Here is a 23,125-nt window from a genome sequence, read left to right as displayed (position 1 = left end):
ATGAGTACTTGCGAGCAAAGCACCAAGGCAAATTCCTTGTATGTATACATATAGACAATAGGTGCAAGAGGAGGCCATTCGGCCCTTCGAGCCAGCACTGCCATTCAATGTGATCATGGATGATCATTCTCAATCAGTACCCCGTTCCTGCCTTCTCCCCATACCCCTAATAAAATTTATTCAATTCAACTTATTCAATATTCTGTCTAATAATTTCAGCAATAATTGTAAATGAACCATTTAAACTGTAAGCAAAAGAAGCAACTTTACAGTTTAAAAAAAACAGATCTAACCTGGACTTTATCAACTTCACCATTAACTTCCATCCTGCCCTCAAATTCATCTGGACCATCTCAGACACCTCTCTGAAATTTCTTGATCTCTCAGGTGTCCATCACAGGCGACAGACTATTGACCGATGTCTATTATAAACCTACTGACTCCCACACTTATCTGGACTACACTTCTTCCTACCCTGCCTCTTGCAAAGAAGCTATTCCCTACTCTCAATTCCTTTGTCTCCACCACATCTGCTCCCAAGATGAGGTTTTTTATACGAGGACATCTCAGCAAAAATACAATTTCTCTTCCAACTTCACTGTCCTTACAAAGTCTTCAAAAATCCTTCTATGTTCTATAATGTTGTGATAGGTTTACAAATAAATCAATCTGACCTGATAAAGTCCAAAATCAATAGTGATGGTGGCTAGGTATCGTATGTCGTGGCCATTCCTCACATCCCGGAGCTCCAGCTGAAGATCGTGCCACCTTCCATCGTTCAGTGTTATTTTATTTAACAATACTCTCACTGTCCGACTAGATCCACGATTGATAGCAAATGATAGGTGCCCCAAGTTTAACTGAAAGCAATAGTGAAAGGTATAGTTTAGCAAAATAGTGAATTCAAGGAACAGTTTGAGGTCAATGCAGCAAATACAAAATACACATTTTCTCCAGATATAACCTGATGCCTCCATTATCGCAAATATGCAAGCACCAGCCTTCTTTACAGATGACGAAAGGATGAAGGTGAGACATTCCAACAATGAATTCCCTCTTAACACCTCCTAGTGCCTAGTATTGGCCAGTGACTGGCATGAGATTCAGAGGAAATTGAAAAGCAAAAAAAAAGGATTTACCCTTACAAGGCTTTTAAACATTTTGCTGCTAAATCCCAGGAGGATAAACAGTCTACAAGTTACTTTTGGATTCTGAGGATACAATAAATAGTAAGACCATTAGCGCATTTTATATCTCTTAAGTGCACAACAGATCATATCACTATCCTCTTAATACTTTTCTCCAAATCATTGGACTGATAGTCTGCTGTTCACCATCAAAGTGAGATTGATCAAGGATCACAGTTTTATAATGTTTTCAGCTCGACTCTGTAATAAAGTGTAGTAAAGCTACACAATTATCTCAAGGGAATTTTATTGTAAATAGACTTTAAAGTTTAAAAAAACATTTAATTTCTAAAGATTGAAGTATTTTTTGATCATTCCTCCAACTTGGTTTTGTCCATATTTGTTTTCTCTTTTGTTACCTGCTAACATTCTCCTATCCAATGTTCTTAAGTCATTCTGCCCATCGAGTCTACTCCGCCATTCATTCTTGGCTGATTTATCTTTCCCTCTCAACCCCATTCTCCCCAGAACCCTGGACACCCTTACTAATCATGAATCTGTCAAACCTTTAAAAATGACCAATGACTTGGCCTTCCAAGCCGTCTGTGGCAATGAATTCCACAGATTCACCACCCTTTGACTAAAGAAATTCACTTTGTGTAAACCAGCATCTGCAGTTCCTGGGTTCTATGTCAATTTTTCAGTGACTGAGATTCTTTGGACAGGATGTCGTACAGTTTGAAGAAGGATGTTTTACTGTCTGAAGAAGGGTCCCGACCCTTTGTCTCCAGAGATTCTGCCTGACCCGCAGTTACTCCAGCACTTTGTGTCTATCTTTGGTATAAACCAGCATCTGCAGTTCTTTGCTTCTACATGCAGTTTTAAAATTTCACTTCATTCTGTATGGAATTACATCTCTTTTACATCATAATAGTTCAGGAGTTAAAATATCCAGAAATTGCCTGATTCTATGCTGATTGATTTTGCAGAGTTTATCAATGGATAAACAAGGAGAGGGAATCACCGATTTAATCCTGCATGTGTACCCTATTGTAGTTGCAACATAAGTGAGCTTTGACAGCCTCACTTGTCATTCCATTCACTAGGTTGAAGGCAATACCACAGCTAATCCTATCAAACAGGTCAAATACCTCAAACTCTGCTTTCTCATCCATCATTTTGGGTAATAAACCATTAAGGTACAAAAACTAATTATATGTCAATTATTTATCAAGTAATCTGGATCAAAATGATGTATTTAAAGGAGTTATAAATATTTTTGAAAAGGTCACGACAGCATGAAGGTTTCACTGGAAAATAATAAACTTGATGTTTGAGGATTTATGTCTTATTATTTGCAGCAAGGTTTTAATGAGATTGGGCGATTTGAATTAAACAATGTTCATGCTTCGAATACAAAATATTTATGATAAATATTCAACTAGTACTGAATTCAACTATTTTCTAGAATCAGTTTTCCTGTTTGCACCAGAGCTGGCTAATGCTGATGTAAAGTTATCAGCCTGTAATATTCACCCTATTTTTCTCTCCCCATCCAGAATACTATCTGATCTGCTGGGCATTTCCAGAACTCTATTTATTTTGTATTTCTTTCAATCGTGGGTTCTGCATCTCCTAGTTCTGGTACTTTTTCCTTCTTATGTGTTCTTATTCAATTTCCTTCAGACACATCACCTTCACTGATTCATTCTCCTCTGTTACAACCTGTTAGAGATTCTTTTTTCTCTCTTCATTTCTCCTTCTACTCTGCAATTAAAAAGATGTTTTTTCCTTGTTTCCTTACTTCTAGTCCTCACGAAAGATTATCAACTTGAACATTTTATTTTGTTTCTCCACATAAAAGACCTGCTGAGTAGCTTTTGTATTTTTCTCTCGTTTTTTCAAATTTCCAGCACTCAGGTTTTTTTTCCCTTTCCCACTATCGTAAGAAATCTATCTGGTATTGGCAAAATGGTACAATTTTTAATTACCAGACTATTGCAAGATTTTGTTGTCAACGCAAAGCAATAAATTTACAATAGGATAAATGTAAATCTTGGTCAATGTCATTAATGAAGTGTTTTGTTTGAATGAAACCAAGTTTCTGTCAGTAAAGTTTTCACAGTTAACAAAGCATGAAAGCAAGAAGAAAATAAATAGTCATACACAAACTTCACTTGCCATCTGTCAAGATTAAATCTGAGTTGGGTTATTGCATCCAACACTGCAGCTGCACATCGCATACCTCAAGATATAGAAAATCACAAAAAAATATCAGAAAAAATAAATTAAATGAAAAAGCATTAGAAAGATATACCAATATTATTTATTCTGTCTCTTTTTGATGAAATTCGCTGCTGCAGAAGAAAGACTGATGAGGGCAGTCAAACAGAGATGGACTACAAAGATAGGCAAACAGTGAGACAAATGAAAACTACGGGAAGCAGATTGGTGCTTGGGGGATGGGGACCAAATAAGCAAAAAAGAGAGGAAAAGCAAAAAAAATAGTTGCTGAAAACTACAATAGAGAGACATATGACGTCTGCAAGATCAGGAGAACATACCACATATTCCTCACAAATGCAGCCTGTTCTGTGGACAGAAGACATTTAGAATGTTACAGTGCAGATAGTGGTCACTGGCCAGTTGAAACTAACTCTTTGGTGGAGTTTTGGAAACATGGAAACATAGAAAATAGGTGGAGTAGGCCATTCAGCCCTTCGAGCCAGCACCGCCATTCAATATGATTATGTTTGATCATTCAAAATCAGTACCCCATACCTGCTTTTACCCCATAACCCTTGATTCCATTAGCCGTAAGAGCTAAATCTAACTCTCTCTTGAAAACATCCAGTGAATTGGCCTCCGCTGCCTTCAGTGGCAGAGAATTCCACAGATTCACAACACTGTTCACCCCCCCCCCCCCCCCCCACAGATTCCAATTGCAATAACCCCAAGTTACTCTGGACAAAATCATGAGAGTTGACTTTTGCTTTGAGACATTTAATTATATCAGTTATGAAGGTGAAATATTACCCATGACACCCCCCCCCCCCAGTGATACAACATATACACTAAAGTTTTACTCCAAAAAAAATTTGAGAATCAAATCTATTTTTACTTTTCTCATTAAAGTAGGTTAGATATTGAAAGGTAGACTTTGGAGAACTGAGTTCTTCAGAATACCCCAGTAATTAAACAAAGAATGCACACGATTGGTAATCTTTCATTTCTCATACAGCGCAGAAATAGGCCATTTGGCCCAACTTGCCAATTCCAACCAAGATGCCCTAGTCTGACCTGCCCTTGTTTGAGACAAATCCTTCGAAACCTTTCCTATCCATGTATCTGTCCAAGTGTCTTTTAAATGTTGTTATAGAACCTGCCTCAACTACCACCTCTGGAAGCTCATTCCATATACCCACCATCCTCTGTGTGAAAATGCTGTCCCTCAGGTTTACATTAAATCTTTCCCCTCTCACCTCAAACCTATGTCCTCTGGTTCTTGATTCCCCTACTCTAGGTAAACGATTCTTAGCATTCATCCTATCTATTCCCCTCATTATTTTATACACAATCATTTGTTTATAAAACTTCCTGTTCACCATAAATTCAAGAATTACATGACTGTGGATCATACTAACTTCAGAAAGTATAAAATTATTGATCACTGAAGTCACAGATTTTGTCACCCCTAACTTTAATTAGATAGCAACTCATTTAAGTTGCTTTGCCTGAACCTTAGGATCCGTAAACCTAGGGCAGGATGATATGGATGCTTTTCAGAGCTAAATAACTTTCCTTCCTCGTCATTAAATTCAAAAATAAACTAAACTATTGCTGTAGGTGGAAATGGGATTAAGGTATAGGATAGAAACTTTTACTAATGGCCAAGATTAATTGTCATACTGCATAGGGGTCATTGAAACTACAGGTACTCCGAGGTTATGCATGCCGGATTTATGGACACCTCGTATATATAAAGAAGCATTTGGGAGACCGGCAGGATGAATAAAGATGGAAATGCTGGCTGCTGTAGGGCCACAGGTATTTTCTGCAGGGTGGGAATTGAACAATTCTATGTGCTTTCTCTGCCCACCATCCCCCACCACTTTCCCGAACTACAATAATTGGGGCCTGGGTCAAAGCAAGCAGAGCTGGGGGGTCTGAGCAGACTCACATATTCAGCAAAACTGGCTGGCAGCCACTCTTCCCACACCTGCTCACCATCCTCAAGCTGAGGAGAAGTTACTGGACCATTACAGAGACACACTTGATTCATGAAGCAAAGCACTATGAAGAAAACTAAGAAATAAATGCTTAAAAAACTATTATTTCTATGTGAATACGGTTTCCTTTCCATTTTGGATGGAAATATATTAGGAGATACAGCTAGTATGTTAACGATACAATTGTATCGTTGACATACTAGCTGTATCTCCCAATATATGTTTTCTCCCAAGAAAACCAATTCAAAATTCCCCAAAAAGTGCTGGATAAACTCAGCGAGTCAGTCAGCATCTCTGGAGGTAATCGACAAACGTTTCAGGTCAGGACCCTTTTGCCAGAGGTAGGGTAGACCTGATAATGTGGTTCAGCACTGGTGTGAAGTAACACAAGCAACAGCACTAAAACCAAATCTGGAAACATTTTTCCCTCTGTGTTTCAAATAAATTATTCGTCCTTTTTGTAACATCAGGCTGTACTTCTATACGTCGAAACAAGGAGCTGCAGATGATGGTTTACAAAGGACACAAAGTGCTGGAGTGACTCAGCGGGTCAGACAGCATCCCTGGAGAACATGGATTGGTGACGTTTTGGGTCGGGACTCTTCTTCAGACTTGTATTTGTATACCAATTTTGATAACTTTGTCCGTTTCTTCCTTTCATTCCTTTCCTTCTCCCTTTGTCCCTTTCCTTCCTTTGTCCCGCCCCCCCTGACATCAGTCTGAAGAAGGGTCTCGACCCAAAACGTCACCCATTCCTTCTCTCCCGAGATGCTGCCCGACCTGCTGAGTTACTCCAGCACTTTGTGAATAAATACCAATTTTGATATCTCTTTTCTCTTGATCGCTTAGACCACAGTCACAGCTTCCAATATTCATGTATATTTATGTCATTCAGATGTGCAATAATGACTGCTAATGCCAGTCTCCTCTGTTTAAATGAGCAAACACATGAATTGACCATCTTATATATAACCTTATCTTTAATAGTTATCTTGAGCTGCATTGCTTGCCACTTCAACTTCTATGCCCATCTGCTCACTCCATCTTTAATACTCAACACTTGTAAAGCTGTTCATCAACATCTGGAAGAACATAATTTTATAAGTGCAGACTTCTGAACTGAATAATGATTTCTGAAATTTCAGATGTTAACTGCAGCTCCTATTATTTTTTCATGTTTCTGAAACCAGCATCTGCAGTTACTTGTTTCTACATTTCACTCATCTAATTTTCCGTGTTTAATTTACCTGAATAGTCACTCTCTTTTAAATGTCTTAAAGTACTCTTTGGCCCATTATATAAATTTTCATTTGGCCTTCTAAGGACTCTTTCAATGTATGCACGACTCTTTTATTTTCTCTTCCATTCTGTCTGCATTTGCCGCTGCATAAATATTGTCTTACTGTAATTTCTGCTGTCTTGAGGATTACTAACTCAAACCACTTACTTCTCCACTAGCGATGCCTGAGCATGTAAAATATTTTCAACCTTAATTTTACTTTGGATTTCTGTCAGCAATTTATTTTTCTGTTCTGCTATTTCTTCACATCAATTCCACAGAATGTTTTGAAATGCGTACGTCTTAGTGCAACCTGATAAGCCCAGATAAACTAAACGGTTCGCCAGGTCATGGTTGGAAAAATGGCAACAAAGCCTTTTCTGAGATCTGACTGCAGCAGTGAATACCCAGGATCTTTTTTTTATTATTAAAGCACATAAATCTGGTCTGCTTGACGTACTTTGAGAGTCCATCAATAGCAACAAATTAAAGTTCAATAAATACTTTTAAAGATTTTTGTGATTGGAAAAACACTCGCTTGAAAGGGGTCCTCATAATCCTTTAAAACTTTGATGGGATAAAACTGAGAAAAGGAAACTCACTAGCTAAGGTGGAAGTGTTGATAAATGCCATAAAGAAAGCCTCAAGGCAGAGGGGCATGAAAAGGAACGCCATCATTCTAAAACATATCATGCCCATGGGAGATGAAAAGCGCATCGAATGCAACTGAAAAATATGTTATTCTCAGAACAATAATGGATCCATATTTTGATTCTGGTGCAGCTGTCGCAAGAATTCCACAGGGAATTCAGGTATATGTGAGAGTGCAAGATAGAGAGGTTGCAGATGAGTTTAACAAGGATGTTACTAGGACTAGAGGGCTTGAGTTATAAGTAGAGACTGGATGGGTTGGGACTATTTTGGCTGGAGCGAAGACGACTTCAGGGATGTACGTATCCAGGTTTATAAAATCATGAGGTGCATAGATAAGGCAAATGACCAGTCTTTTTCCTCGGGCATGGAAGTCTAAAACCAGCGGGCAGAGGTTTAAGGTGGGAGGTTACAAATTTTAAAGGGATTTGAGGGGTAAGCTTTTTACACAAAGGGTGGTGAACATTTGGAACGAGTTGCCAGAGAACTTGGAAAAGGCTGATACTGTTACAAACTTTAAAAGACATTTGGACAGGTTAATGAGCCAAATACTGGCAAATGGAACTAGTGCAAGAAGACACATTGGTCGGGATGGAGAAGTTGGGATAAAGGATCTGCTTCTACGCTGTATAACTATGTTTCCAAAATGCAAAGCTCGGCAATGGGAGAACTAAACTAAACCCCTAACACTTGTAAGTAGTGGAAGTCAGAATAAAAAATGTAGTGTATTGTTTACACAAATGAATAGTTTCAAGATGCAAAAACAAGCACAAACATAGATTAATGATAAAATAGTAAGATAATTGGAAAGACAACTCATTTTTCTCAGATGTATTTCTCAGATTTAAAAGAAAAAAGATGAAATGAAATCAGCATAATAATCTGTTAAATGCCTTTAAAAAAAACATGCTCATGTGCAATTTTTGAAGTTAAAAACCCTTAAGCTTAAAATCTACATCACTGAGGCCATTATTGGAGACTATATTACTGCTGCATTTCTGGATGACTCAAACATGTAATTAGAAAATGGGCATTGCAGGCACACTGCTGTGCATAGAGGCATTGAAGCCACTAATGGAACTTTCTACCACCAATGTAGATGCATAGCACATTAACACCTACAACAATTTCAAGAATTAAACTGACACATGAAAACATATAGCAACTAATACTTACATTTAATAAAATGGTCCTTTGTTCACAGGAGTAACAAAGGAGAAATGAAATACTGAAGGAGAAAATCAAAAGGTGAGAGCAGAAAGTTGGTGATTTTCTGGAGAAGAGGTCATCAGTTTAGGACAATTGCCCAGGAAAATATAATTACATCACAATGCGCTCTGATTAGTTGAAGCATCATTATGCATACCCACTGAATTGTAATTCAAAAAGGGAAAAATAATGTGACATTTGGATTTTCTTCATTATCCCGGAGGTCTTCATTAAGAAGCTATCACTTGGAGTGGAAAATTGGGAAATGTTATTGCACATAAATTGATGCTAAAACTTCAGTGCAATTCTGGGAAGGCAGTGCTTTGTCAGACGTGCCATCTGCCAAATGAAATACCATCTACCTGTTGAGGCAGATGTAGACGATTTTGTGCATTCCTCCAGTAAAAATGCTGAAACCCTTTCGAACAATTCTCACTCAATCCTATCGATAAACAAATAAGAACATTTAGCAGAATTACTATTTCATTGCAGTTTTGCAGATCTGTGCAAATGGTTGCCATGGTTTCTATTGCAACAGACTAGACTTCACAATGTAATTCAGTAGATAAGAACTGAATTAGCCTGTGGTCATAAATGTTTATAGTGCTTTTTGTTTTTGTTTTAATACACCACAGTCCTATTAAAAAACAGCACACCCTACCATGGTTGAACTGTCCTAAGTTTTATTCAGAACGTCTTCAGTCACGTCTCTGATTGTGTAATTCGTGTAACTCCAGAATTTTCATGTTACACTGAATCCAAAAATAATAGCCACTGATTAACAATGTCAATTAAAAGCTAATGAATGGCACTTAACGTAAATTGGTGATGTTTCCCATCGGGTGCAATGAATTCTTCCTGGGTCCATTTTTCTCAACAAGCTTTGCAATTATATATCATAGCTGAGTAAATATGCTAAGAAGCACTATTACTGTTATTCACGGAGGAACTCTGAATACGGAAGGCTGAGCAGAAGTGAAGACTATCAATAAAATTGACCTTCACCAGGTCAAAAATGACTAACTCTCCCTAATAGATAAACTGTACATTTAAATTTATGACTTCCCAGAGTAGTTACTGGTTTGGACTCAGCCTGAGCAACCTCCCCTGGGTCATCATACGGCAGCCCTTAGATTCCAGATGACAGGTAGCTTGCTGTATTCACAAGAGACTAATTTGAAAGTAAACTATTATCAAGTTCACAGAGCGTCAACGCAGTTGACTACAATGCTGCTCATCCACAGAACAACTTTGCCTTAGCAACAATTACATTTTGAAAATAATTAACTGTAGAATATCCTGCGTGCTTCCCGAGAATTTAATGCGAAACCAATTGCATCAATGTAGCTGGTCAGGCATGTCCAGTACTGCGACAATATAAGCGAAGACGATTCATTTCTTGCAATGATATGAAATCATCCATTCAAAAATGATGTGTCATGTATATTTTCCTAGGTTAGTCATCATTATTGCATTTTACACAAATCTACTATCACCGCCCGCTCAAGGACATAGGTCAAAACTGGATGTTGGATGCCATGAGCCACCCACATCTCATTATCATTCTGTGCAAACCCACTGTACAAATGAGTGGTGCCTTGGTGAAGCCCATAACCAGATCTGAAAGTTGATCCAACAAGTTCTGGCATGTTTAAATTAAACTTTAATTGCGTGGGTGACTCCACCCCTATCACCAAGTAGGCAAGAATGTTACTACTTATTTATTCATTTGAGAGACACGCGTATCACTGGCATTTTATTGTTCATTTGAGAAAGTGGTAGTGAATCATTACAGTCCATCGCCATAGAGCTGTAGTCACAGAGTTGTACAGCGTGGAAACAGGCCCTTCAGCCCAACATGCGCAATCAGACCAAGTTGACATACTGGCTACTTTGATCTGCCTGCATTTGGCCCACAGTTCTCTAAACTCTTCCTATCCACCTATCTGTCCAAATGTCTTTTACAAGTCATAATTGTATCTGCTTCTCTCGCAGTTCATTCCAGATGCAAACTACCTTCTCAGTGAAATGGTTTCCCTCGAGATCCTTCTTAAATCTCTCCCCTCTCACCTTAAGCTGATGCCCTCTAGTTTTGGAATCTGCTACCGTGAAAAAAACAGTGAGCGTTCGCTTTATCCATGCACCTCATACTTGTAGATTTCAATAAGGTCACCCCATGGCCTCTTATGCTCCAAAGAAAAATGAGCCAGCTTATACAACCTTTCCCTATAACTTTTGTCCACAAACCCAGGTAACATTCTGGTGAATTTCCTCTGCACCCTTTCTAACTTAATGACATGATGACTCAATGACAAAGCTGGGCGACCACAATTGCACAGTCCTCCGTGTACTCTCACCAACAACTTGTACAGCTGCATGTGTTCTGCCTTTTGTACTCAATACCCTTCCCAATGAAGACAAGTGTGCCAAACACCTTCTTTATCACACTATCCACCACATTACCGGTGCATAAGAACCATGCACCTGTACTCCTAGATCTATATTCTGCAACACTCTCCAGGGCTCTACCACTGATTGTGCGAGTCCTCCCCAAAGTGCAAAGTCAGAGTTAGATTCTATTTGCCATTCCTTCGCCCCCATTCCCAACTGATCTAGACCTTATTGTAAACTTCGATATCGTTCCTCACTGTGTACCATTACCTTTGGTGTCATGTGCAAATTTACTTACAATGTTAACTACATTGTCATCCAAATCACTGCAAGAGTGAACCCAGCACCGACCCACCAGGCACTCCACTAGTCACAGGGCTCCAATCAGGAAAACAAACCTCCACAACTACCCTTTGATTCCTTCTAATTCTGAATCCAATTCGCCAGCTCTCCTTGGATTCCATGTGATCTAATCTTCCAGACCAACTTCCCATGTTGGTCCTTGTCAAAGGCTTCTGCCGAGCATATTCCCATAGCTTTCATGGATCATTAGATAAAAGATTTACGCAAAACGGTGATGATGGTGTGGCAACAAAATTTATCTTGGAGGGGAGCATGTCAGTGATGGTGTTTCCCTGCATCTCCAACCCTATCTTACTTGGTGATAAAATGCACAGATTTTGGAGATATTTGCAAAATAATGTACACTGTACCAGGAAACAAATGTACATATTACTGATGGGTTGAGTGATTATTTAGTGTGATAGACAGGATGCAAACCAAACATGGGGTTTTGCACTAGATGGTGTTGAATTCTTGAGTTTTGTTGGAGTTGCACTCATCTAAGTAAGGGGTGAATATATTCCATCACCTTCATGTACCTCTTATAATGAGGTTCGGCTTCAGACTATCAATAGACAATAGACAATAGGTGCAGGAGTAGGCCATTCAGCCCTTCGAGCCAGCACCGCCATTCAATGCGATCATGGCTGATCACTCTCAATCAGTACCCCGTTCCTGCCTTCTCCCCATACCCCCTCACTCCGCTATCCTTAAGAGCTCTATCCAGCTCTCTCTTGAAAGCATCCAACGAACTGGCCTCCACTGCCTTCTGAGGCAGAGAATTCCACACCTTCACCACTCTCTGACTGAAAAAGTTCTTCCTCATCTCCGTTCTAAATGGCCTACCCCTTATTCTTAAACTGTGGCCCCTTGTTCTGGACTCCCCCAACATTGGGAACATGTTTCCTGCCTCTAATGTGTCCAATCCCCTAATTATCTTATACGTTTCAATAAGATCCCCCCTCATCCTTCTAAATTCCAGTGTGTACAAGCCTAATTGCTCCAGCCTTTCAACATACGACAGTCCCGCCATTCCGGGAATCAACCCAGTGAACCTACGCTGCACGCCCTCAATAGCAAGAATATCCTTCCTCAAATTTGGAGACCAAAACTGCACACAGTACTCCAGGTGCGGTCTCACCAGGGCCCGGTACAACTGCAGATGGACCTCTTTGCTCCTATACTCAACTCCTCTTGTTACGAAGGCCAACATTCCATTGGCTTTCTTCACTGCCTGCTGTACCTGCATGCTTCCTTTCAGTGACTGATGCACTAGGACACCCAGATCTCATTGAACATCCCCTCTTCCTAACTTGACACCATTCAGATAATAATCTGCCTTTCTATTCTTACTTCCAAAGTGAATAACCTCACACTTATCTACATTAAACTGCATCTGCCATGTATCCGCCCACTCACACAACCTGTCCAAGTCACCCTGCAGCCTTATTGCATCTTCCTCACAATTCACACTACCCCCCAGCTTAGTATCATCTGAAAATTTGCTAATGGTACTTTTAATCCCTTCATCTAAGTCATTAATGTATATCGTAAATAGCTGGGGTCCCGAACCTTGCGGTACCCCACTGGTCACTGCCTGCCATTCCGAAAGGGACCCATTTATCCCCACTCTTTGCTTTCTGTCTGTCAACCAATTTTCTATCCATGTCAGTACCCTACCCCCAATACCATGTGCTCTAATTTTGCCCACTAATCTCCTATGTGGGACCTTGTCGAAGGCTTTCTGAAAGTCGAGGTACACCACATCCACTGACTCTCCCCTGTCAATTTTCCTAGTTACATCCTCAAAAAATTCCAGTAGATTTGTCAAGCATGATTTCCCCTTCGTAAATCCATGCTGACTCGGAATGATCCTGTTACCGCTATCCAAATGCTCAGCAATTTCGTCTTTTATAATTGACTCCAGCATCTTCCCCACCACTGATGTCAGACTATCAATAGATGATTTATTTGGCATTGGATACCAAGCCTCTGGTCTTAAAACACAACTGGTCCAGTTTAGTTTTCTAGCCAGTGCTGACCATCAGCGGAATTTGGTGATTGTAATGCCAATGAATACCCAGAAGAGTTGGTTGGACCATCTCTTTCTGGAGATGCCATTGCCTGGCACTTTGGCAGTGCAAAGCTTACTTACATGTGACATGGAGAGAATCAAATTGCCCAAAGACTGGTTCCTATGAAAGTGTACATGCAGTGCAACTTCACAGTGAATGAGGTCTTAACACAAAGTTGTCAATGATTGGAAGGCACCACTGGAAGAATAAGACAAAGAGTAACCATAATATCCATGCCATGAGAACACGGGACAGCTGAAAGTATAACAGGGCAGAAGTTAAGAAATAACATAATGCCTTTAGATACAGCACTGCTGATTCTACATGCTCCATTGGTATAATGATGTCCACTCTATCTGTCTTTTTATTTTTGTCCTGCATCTTAACAATAAATAAGAACACCTGCTAATATCGTCCTTCGAAAGCAGATTTGGAACTAAGATGATTTGATCAGTTGGGAGATATATATAAACTGTATTGTTGCCACACAGATGCCTTACAGTACATTTTGGTTCATATAACTAAAACTAGTAATTAATAGGTTGCCACAGAGATCAGTGCTGGGCCTCAATTATTTACCCTCTACACAGATGGTTGCATGAAGAGGAACTGAGCCAAATGAAATGAAAATCAGTGGGTGAGCAAGTTGTAAGTTCACAAAGAGCCTCCACGGGCATATAGATAAAGTGAGTGGGCAGAAACTGGCAGATAAAGTTTCATGTGCTATAATGTGAGAGAAAGAATGAAATAATTAAAAATATGGAACACTACAAATGTTGAAGTGTAAACAGATCTGTGGACCCTAGGGCATGAAACACACTCATGCAAGTGCAGCAAGTTATTTAGAAGAGTATTCGAACACTGGCCTTTGCCAAGAGTATGGAGTACAAAAGTAGAGAAATTGTGATTCAACTTTACAGGGAACTAGTGAGACCATTTTTGGAGTACTGCATACATTTTTGATTTCCACATTCAATGATGGATGTGCTCACATTGAAAACATTGCAAAAGCTCATTAGTGTTGTTTCATGGGATTGAGTTGATTTATGAAAAGACTGTGAGCAGATTGTGCCTACACTCATTGTAGTAGGGAATGATGTAGTGATTTTATTGAAAAACACAAGATTCTCTTGAGGTTTGACTGGGTGCATGCTATGAGATTGTGTCCCCCAAGTGGAACTATTTACAAATAAAGGCACGGTTTAAGAATCAGGAGTTGTCATTTCAGGAGGTATTCTTTTCACTCAGAAGTCTTTGAAATTCTCTAACCCTGGAGGCTGTGGAGGTGGAGTTATTTAATATATTCAAGGCAGAGATAGATAGACATTTAAATAACTGGGAGTTGAGGTATGCAGGGAAATAGCTGGACAGTGAATCTGAGGCCAAGGCTGGATTACTGAACCATGGAACAGGGTAAATTCCTATTTCTGGCTCTTCATTTATTTTATTAAGTTGCATTGACACTATTTTCACTGTTTGTAATATTTAAGACTTGATGTGACCAGATTTAACAGCAGAGATACAACTTACAGGAATGAATTGAAAACCCCTCAGAGACCTTTTTATGTAAGCAAGTGTTTCCTCCAGACCCCTAAATTCTCAAAGCTACTTCTATCACTACTAATTGAAGCAAAGCCAATCTAGAAAAAAAGTATTTAAGAAATGTAGTTTATATATGATACATGGCAATTATCAGTGGGAAACAGATGTGAATTGTCTGCATCCATTGACATCACCAAACTACCATGTGTAAAATGGGTAGTTAATCAAATGAGATTTAATCATTTGGTGCAAAGCAGTTGGCATTTATGTCCCTCTGTGGCAGATCACAAATGCAGCATATCTGTTGATTCACAGAATGTGATTTAGAGTTGGCCGACATTTCATTTAACAAATCTGCTAACAAATCTATTTATAGAAAATCATCGTTATTTGCTGCATATTTTTGTTCAAAAAATCCAAATTATCATTATCCTGCAGGTACGAGGACCTCAGCTGGTTAGTATATTAATTCCATTCTTGGATCACATTTGCTGACAGCATGCTTATGTTGCGAGCATTCGGAATGCACAACCTTACAAAATATGATTATTTTTTGGCTTCTTTATTAACGTGGTAGTTTTCTCTTACTGTCCTACTCATGGTAATTTCACATTTCTTTCTGAGGTCTTCCACAGTCCAGGATATGGGACGGGAGAATGCAATGTCCCGCAGGTGCATGAATGCCTAATAATGGAGATGTTCACATCCACTAACTTAGAAATTACCCTCCTTTGTCATTGGCGAATCAACAAATTAAAAAAACAAAAACAAATCTATCATGTGGCTAAACCGTGAAACTGCAAGCATTTATTTATCAGTGTTACGTTTCTGAGTTGGGTAGCTACAATTTAAATCCGCTTTCCAGTGTTAACGACAACACAAATGGTATGTCATATTGCCTCCAAAGAAAACACAGAAAACTTCACAATGACTGTTTCTGCAATTAATCAGTCAGAATATCAAGTCAGGCACATTCCAAAAATCAAAGCAGTAGACTTCAACTTATATTCTAATGCAATTGTGAATAAAAAACAATATTATAAGGAGCAAGAACAGGATTATGTACAGCTGAATGATGTTAAAATGGATGGCAGAACAAATACATTCATATCAAATGGGCTGAAAAAGAATGAAAATTTGAACAAGGTTGATACATAGCATCTATATACTAAAACTCTCGTTTGTTATCTTGTTTGGGACTGAACTTCAGCCAAAACAGTACACGATAGCGCGACAATTTTAGGCCCACCTTACTCACCATTGGCACTTTAGAGATAATGCAAGTAGTTTTATTGAAATCCGTGTTATATTTTTAAAGTTATTCACATTTTAAAGTTTATAGGAGGGGGAGGGGAGGAGGGAGGGAGTGGGGAGAAGGGAGAGGGAGTTGAGGAGAGAGGGGAGGGGGGGAGGACAGGGTGCTGCATCAATGCAGGAGAGGTTTGGGCCCAACGGGTCCACTTGGTCTAGTAACAAATGAAACAGCTATTTCTCTGCTAGTGAATACAAGTGAAAGACTTTTCCCAGATCAAAGACCATGTAACATGTCTGAAGGGTCTCGACCCGAAACGTCACCCATTCCTTCTCTTCAGAGATGTTGCCTGTCCCGCTAAATTACTCCAGCATTTTGTGTCGACCATGGAATATAATATGTTGAGCATCACCCAATTATTTTTACTGTTAATAATTTGAATGCAAAAAATGGTGGAGTGACTTGGTGAGAAGCTGATGTGTTTTTACAATTTTTACTATTCAGACAAAGGCTATCACGTTGCAGCTTCTTACGAACAAGGAAAAGCCTTTGCCAGAATAATGGCAATGCAATAATCAAAGTGGTAACACTTCTGCTTCCAAAGAGGGTTAATTGCTACTTAAATTAGCAGAGCATACTGGAAATAATAAGTAGGTCTGGCAGAATATGAAGAAAGAGAAACAGCTAATATTGTAGGTCCATGGGGTTTCATGAGAAATGGAAAATATAGAAAGAAATTATGAGCAGAGAATGTTGGTGTGGGATGGATCAACCTGGAATACCTCTGATGAGGTAAGATCATGCAGATTGTTTAGGGTTAGTTAGAATATCAGTTACATGCACATTGTGCTTCGTTGCCCAAGTAATGTGTTATTGTAATTATTATTGTAGCCATCAAATAGACGTTGCCCTATCTATTACAGCACAAACACAAAATCATTTATAGTTAATGAAGAGGTTTATATCACTGGAGTTTAGGGAAAGTAGTGTTACTACACAAATACACTAAATGATGATCAATTGAAAGTAAAAAAGCACTGGAATTTTTAAATTAATTTTAATCAAAAACATTCACTGAAGGAGCAATATGTCAAGGGGGTGGAAATATGGTTATTCATATCATAAACAGCTATTCAGATATGTGAATCCATTACTAAAATGAATAAAAATGAAGAGGTGTTCACACTAAGTGGCAACACAAATTGGCCTGGGACACTCATAAACACTCTCGATCCTGCAACCAGTAAATTCTCAAATTCACTATCCTGAAATGAAATTAATTCACTGATTGATTGATTGATTGAAAGATACAGCATGGAAACACGCCCTTCAGCCCAATGTGTCCAGGCCAACCATCACTCACCCAATCCCACTAGTTCTATAATATCCACTTTCGCATCCACTCTCTACACACTAGAGGCAATTTACAGAGTACTGACTACAAACCCGCAGCTCTATGGAATGTGGGAGGAAATTAGGGCACCTGCAAGAAACCCACAGGGTCACAGAGTGAACATGCAAATTCCACACAGACAGTAGCCGAGGTCAGGATCGAGCCAGGGTCTCTGCCACTATGATGCTGTAGCTCTACCAGTTGCGCCACTGTGCCGTCGTATCATATGCAAACAACAGTTATCACCCTCAACATTTCAAGAGCCTTTTCTTTTGTCAAATTAACTTCCCCTCACGTTCTGTGCTGTGCGTGATATTCAATTTTGTCAGGAACTTCAAGCATTGACAAATGATAGAAGCATTAGCAGATGATAAACTGATGCCACCTGGCTATTACAAAAGACCATTAATGATCTGGTTATATCATCAAAAATTAAACTGTTCTCTTTCCTGAGATCACCGTCTACAGAACAGTAACTTTTGATAATTGAATCCCTGCTCTTAGAAGGATGTGACCAAGCACATTACATTAACAAGAACACAGTACGTTAAAAGAATTTGCCTGGAACAATTTCTCCATGACCATGTTAAATTCTCAATTTTACTGACTTTTCTCCCAGTGAGTTGAACAAATTTAAGTAATTTAAAATGATAGCACCTAAATTATATACCCCTGGTGTCGAGATTCAATCATCAAAGCAAAGAAGTCAGTGACATACAGAAATCAAAATCAGGCTGATGCTAGTTTCAGGTATCAGCAGCAAGAACTTGGGTCACAGGGAGATAACCTAGAGTTGCAGATGCAAAGACTTAGAGCAGCAGTAATTGGAAGGGTACTTAAATACAGGGAATTCCTTTGGCTTCTTATACACTTAAGTTACTTATCTTCATTGTTGCCTCAGGGTGAACTTTTCTTGCAGGAATTCCTTAGCATGTGCAAATAGAGGTAGAACACAGCACAAGAACAGGCCCTTCGGCCCACAATGTCTGTGCTGAACATGATGCCAAGACCAACTCCTATACACCTGCACATTATCTAAATGCTGATTCAAGCCTCTTAAATGCCACTATCATCTTAGTCTCAACTACCACCATCGACAGAGCGTTCCAGGCACTCATCACCCTCTGTCTAATAAACAAAAACCTGTCCTGCACATCTTCTTTAAACTTCACCCCTCCCACCTTAAAGTTATGCCCTCTAGTATTGATTTTGGGAATAAGGTTCTGACTGAATACCCTTTCTATGCCTCTGATAATTTTATATACATCTATCAGGTCTCTCCTCAACCTCTGCTGTTTCAGTTCAAGCAATTATTTTGGGTGTGACTAAAGGGTCTTCTGTTTGTTCTTACCCAGTATGCCATTGAAGTGTCTGTGCTCTTTCCTACCCTGGGGCTCAATGTAATAAAGCATGAAGCAATTTCAAAACCAGCTGTTTCATTATGAACACATTATAACATGCAAAAATGTACGACAGTGATATTAACAGTTTGTTTTCTGTTGACACATGGAGCAGGGATTGGAACAATATGTTCTAGCAAATATGGGGCGTCGGAGGTTCAGGGGAGACTTGATCGAAGTATATAAAATTATGAGCGGCATAGATAGGGCAGAGAGTCGGAAACTCTTTCCCGAGGTGGGAATGTCCAATACTAGAGAGTAGAGCTATATAAGGTGAGAGGAGGAAAGTTTAATGGAGATGTGTGATGTATGTTTTTTTACACAGACAGTAGTGAGGGCCTGCAATGCATTGCTGGGGGTGGTAGTAGAGGCAGACACAATAGTGGCGTTTAAGAGGCTTTTAGATAGACACATGGAAGTGCAGGGAAGAGAGGGATATGGATCAAATGCAAGGCAGATGAGATCAGTTGAATGGCATCAAATTCAGTACAAACATTGTGGGCCAAAGGGCCCATTCCTTCCTATGTTGTACTGTTCTATGTTGTCCAAACGTAGTTGTAGAACTGGCCTGCCTTGCATTAGCAGTGAATGCACACGGTTTGTACTTTCTAGCAAAGGTTGACCTTTATTTGCTGATCACATTATCCTCAGAACTGGGGACATGGGGTGTCAGATGGGCCTCATTGTGACAATCAGAGGAAAGGGTTACATTCAATGATGTGCTGCTTATGAAGGGCATGAGGCTGTTCAAATTGTGCCAGTGATCGCAGGTGTAATTTGCAAGAATGTTATGTGGTGGCAACAACCTATTAACATTCCTATCACCATAAACAATGTTGTCTCTTGAAATAAAAGGTTTCATTATAAATATGTTACAGCCTCATTATCTTGCACTTGGTTAATATATGCTGAACTAGTGTTTTCCATTCCTTCTGGGAAACATGGAGGAAATCTGAAGGAAGAATCCATTCACTTCAAACAAGTAAATTATTATTCAACCCACTTTTGATAAGCAAATGATAAAGAGCGTATGTTTTAATTGAAATAGTACAGGCAACTTCACAAGTTTTTGTTTGTTAGACAAACTGAAAAAAATTGAACTATTGATTAAACCCAGCTGAATTCATTTAACCTTTCATGATTCATAACCTCTTACAGCATCCAACTATTTCCCGAATGATTCACGTGTTCTACAGCTGATTCCAGCTAACAACATAAACAACCTGCACTTATCTAGATTCATGACAGGCAAATAAAAATATAGAACGACAGCACGACATGATTTGGCCCATTGTGCCTGTACCAGCACTTTGAAGGGGCTATCCAATTTGTCACCTATAATTTCCTGTACCTTGCAATTTTGTCCCCTGGAATTAAATATTTGATGGTTACCATTGACGGTTGCCATTAAATCAGCCTTTACCTTGGCTGGCACACATCAGAGAACCACGTTACTTGCAGACATATCAAGGGCACCCCTAATCTCCTCTGAAAGAACGACAATTGGACATTTTACATTTTTGATAATGTCACCCTGTTTTGAGGCAGTGCACATTTAAAGGCAGAAAATGCATGGCTATTTACTATGCCATTTATGTAATTTGCTTCCATATTTCCATACCCCATTCCTGAGAAGACAAATAACATGGAACACTTCAATGCCTTTTAGTCTTCAATGCAAACTTTCAACATTGCTGCACCAACTGAAGGTAATGTAAAAATATGCAGCTCAAACCGTTATTTACAAGAGCCGTAATCACTTTTATGGTTATTTATGTATGTATTCTTGGTGTCTTGGATATGTGAGAGTGCATTATGACAAAGGACTAATATATTGCATTTGGTGTCTTGGATATGTGAATGAGCATTTATGTTGATAGGAATATTTAGTCAACAAGGACTTTACTAAACTAGCCTCTTGATTCCATGGATTCATTGGCATTCATTAGCATTGCAAGAAATCTCTCCACAGCTGGCTGTAAATGATGGCAAGACTGAGTGGTGGAAGCACATTACAGTATTATACCTGGCAGACAATGGTGGTGTACTGTCCAGCATGAGCCTGCACCAGCATAGCTTCAGTGTGACGTGTTCGAAACATTAATCCAATGAACCATGGAATAGAAATCTTCACCTCATTCTTAAAATCCCAGGATAGCAAGCTATTTCCAAGGAAATGGTAGGGATGATGCATCACTATAAAGAAATAGACAGAAAGGAAAACAAAGGTGATACAACTGGCACTACAGACTACAGTCATCCATTTTAGTGATGAGATACGTGTGAGTGACCTGGATATCATGAGTTTCCGGCATTTACGATTTGAGAAAAGGAATAGATAATGCATTGAAAATGAACAAACATACATTTATGCTTGAGAACATTATAAAAAAATCAGGAAATATAGATCGCACAAGGAAAAGGAAGTAAACAATTTTACCTGTAGGAATCAAGTACACAAACAAATACTAATCACTAAAGCAAGTTTGTAATAAATATTATGCAAACTTTTTTTAATCAACACTTTGGTGGTATTGAGGACCTGCCTCAAGTAAAACAAAAGGTACAATTTTATCTAGCCTGTCAACATTAATCTAACTGCACCCAAGAATTATGGAACAGCCACAGTTTAAAGAATTATGGTTTTGAAATATTACATCATGCAGCCCTATTTCACAATGCATTAATGGGTCAATGAACAGCAGGGGTCCATACAAATGACAGTTTAAAACATATCATTAGTTTTAAATGGTAACTGAAACTAAAATTACACAAGAAAACTCTAATGTTAATTAGTTGATTGTTTCTTGGCTGCCCATACAATGCTGTAATCTCTCAACCATGGCTTACCTTGCCCACAGTCTTTGCTTCCAAATCCCAGGGGGCATTCACAAAGAAATGTCTCCCAGATAACAACACACGTGCCTCCGTTCTTACATGGATTTGAATCACAGAATGGCTGTTTCATATTGCAACCTGAAGGACACACCGGAAAACAAGAGTTTAAAACATGAGACTAAATTACAGAAATAACTGGGAACTGTTTAAAAACATACCAAAACAGATTTTGGTTGTTATTCAGAGAAAATGGAACTGCATGACACATTGTATTAGGGATTTTGGAGAGCAGGAATCACTGTGAGTCACATGCTGCATAATACCCAGCTTCTAACTTGCTCTTATTCCTAAAGAAATTGTGGGGCTAGTGCATTTAAGTTAAGTCAACGTTAAGTTCACCTTATTACTCCCTTTACAGATGCTGCCTGACCTGCTGAGTATTTAAAGAATTCCTGATTATATATCAGATTTCCAGCATCTGCAGTACCTCTAAACCTATTGGATTATTTACACTATTATTTGGAATTAATTTTCTCTTTGATCCAATTTTAACAGGTTGTATAGAAGACTTCCTAGATCCATATTACATTTTCAGCCATTGTCCAGTTTGATTTAGGCTCAGATGCCACTCTAAGAACAGAGCAGAAATGTTACGCTGACACTTCAGTCCAGTGATGAGTTCTGCACAGTCAGAGGTAAACCACAGACACAAGAACTGCAAATACCGATTTTCAGAAAAAGACACAAAGTTCAGGAGTAACAGCGGGTTTGGCAGCATTTCTAGAGAACATGAATAGATGACGTTTTGGGTTGGGACCCTTCTTCAGTCTGAAGAAAGATCCCAACCAAAAAACTTCACCTATCCATGTTCGCCAGAGATTCTGCCTGATCCGCTGAGTTACTCCAGCACTTTGTGCCTTTTTTCTTTTACTGTCTGAGGTAATATTTGGTGAATGAAGGTAGGTTCACTTTTTAAAATGGATGTTAAAGTTTTGAAGATAATATTTTAATAGAGACTGAGGAATTAGCTTCAGTGTCCTGGTCAATGTTTTTTCCTCACTAAAGAATCTTAGATGCCAAGTTGAACCTTGCTTTGTGCAATGGGCTACAGCATTCCGAGATCACACTTAAAAATACACTGCATTGCTTGTAACATTTTAGGATTGTGAAAGGCACAAATTAAATGCCTTCTTTAAAATAAACTAATAATGATTTGAATGTATTGTATTCACCATCAGAGGCATATAGGAAAAATAATTACTTGACAAAGTTGCCGATAGCACATAGATAGGTAAGAACACGTGAAGATGACATGCTACAAAGGGATGAGAGGATAAGCGGAAAGACAAAGATTTGTCAAATGTTTGTCAACATTTGTCATAATGAGGGGAAAATGT

General features: G+C 39.0%; 1 protein-coding gene across 3 annotated transcripts in view; it reads right to left on the bottom strand.

Annotated features, from left to right (window-relative positions):
- The window catches only part of celsr3 (cadherin, EGF LAG seven-pass G-type receptor 3), a 188,664-nt gene that overhangs the window by 86,939 nt on the left and 78,600 nt on the right, over window positions 1-23,125 (bottom strand). For all 3 annotated transcript variants that reach the window (XM_078414152.1, XM_078414154.1, XM_078414153.1), the window contains exons 8-10: window positions 21,741-21,866; window positions 20,917-21,086; window positions 675-860 (exon numbers count right to left, since the gene is read on the bottom strand). In XM_078414152.1, the coding sequence (XP_078270278.1) occupies window positions 675-860; window positions 20,917-21,086; window positions 21,741-21,866 (482 nt within the window). The remainder of the gene's footprint in view (window positions 1-674; window positions 861-20,916; window positions 21,087-21,740; window positions 21,867-23,125) is intronic.

Source organism: Rhinoraja longicauda, chromosome 17 (assembly GCF_053455715.1).
Source record: "Rhinoraja longicauda isolate Sanriku21f chromosome 17, sRhiLon1.1, whole genome shotgun sequence".
Classification (NCBI taxonomy): Eukaryota; Metazoa; Chordata; class Chondrichthyes; order Rajiformes; family Arhynchobatidae; genus Rhinoraja; species Rhinoraja longicauda.
Note: the sequence above shows the minus strand (reverse complement) of the source record. Positions and strands in the feature narration are given on the sequence as shown.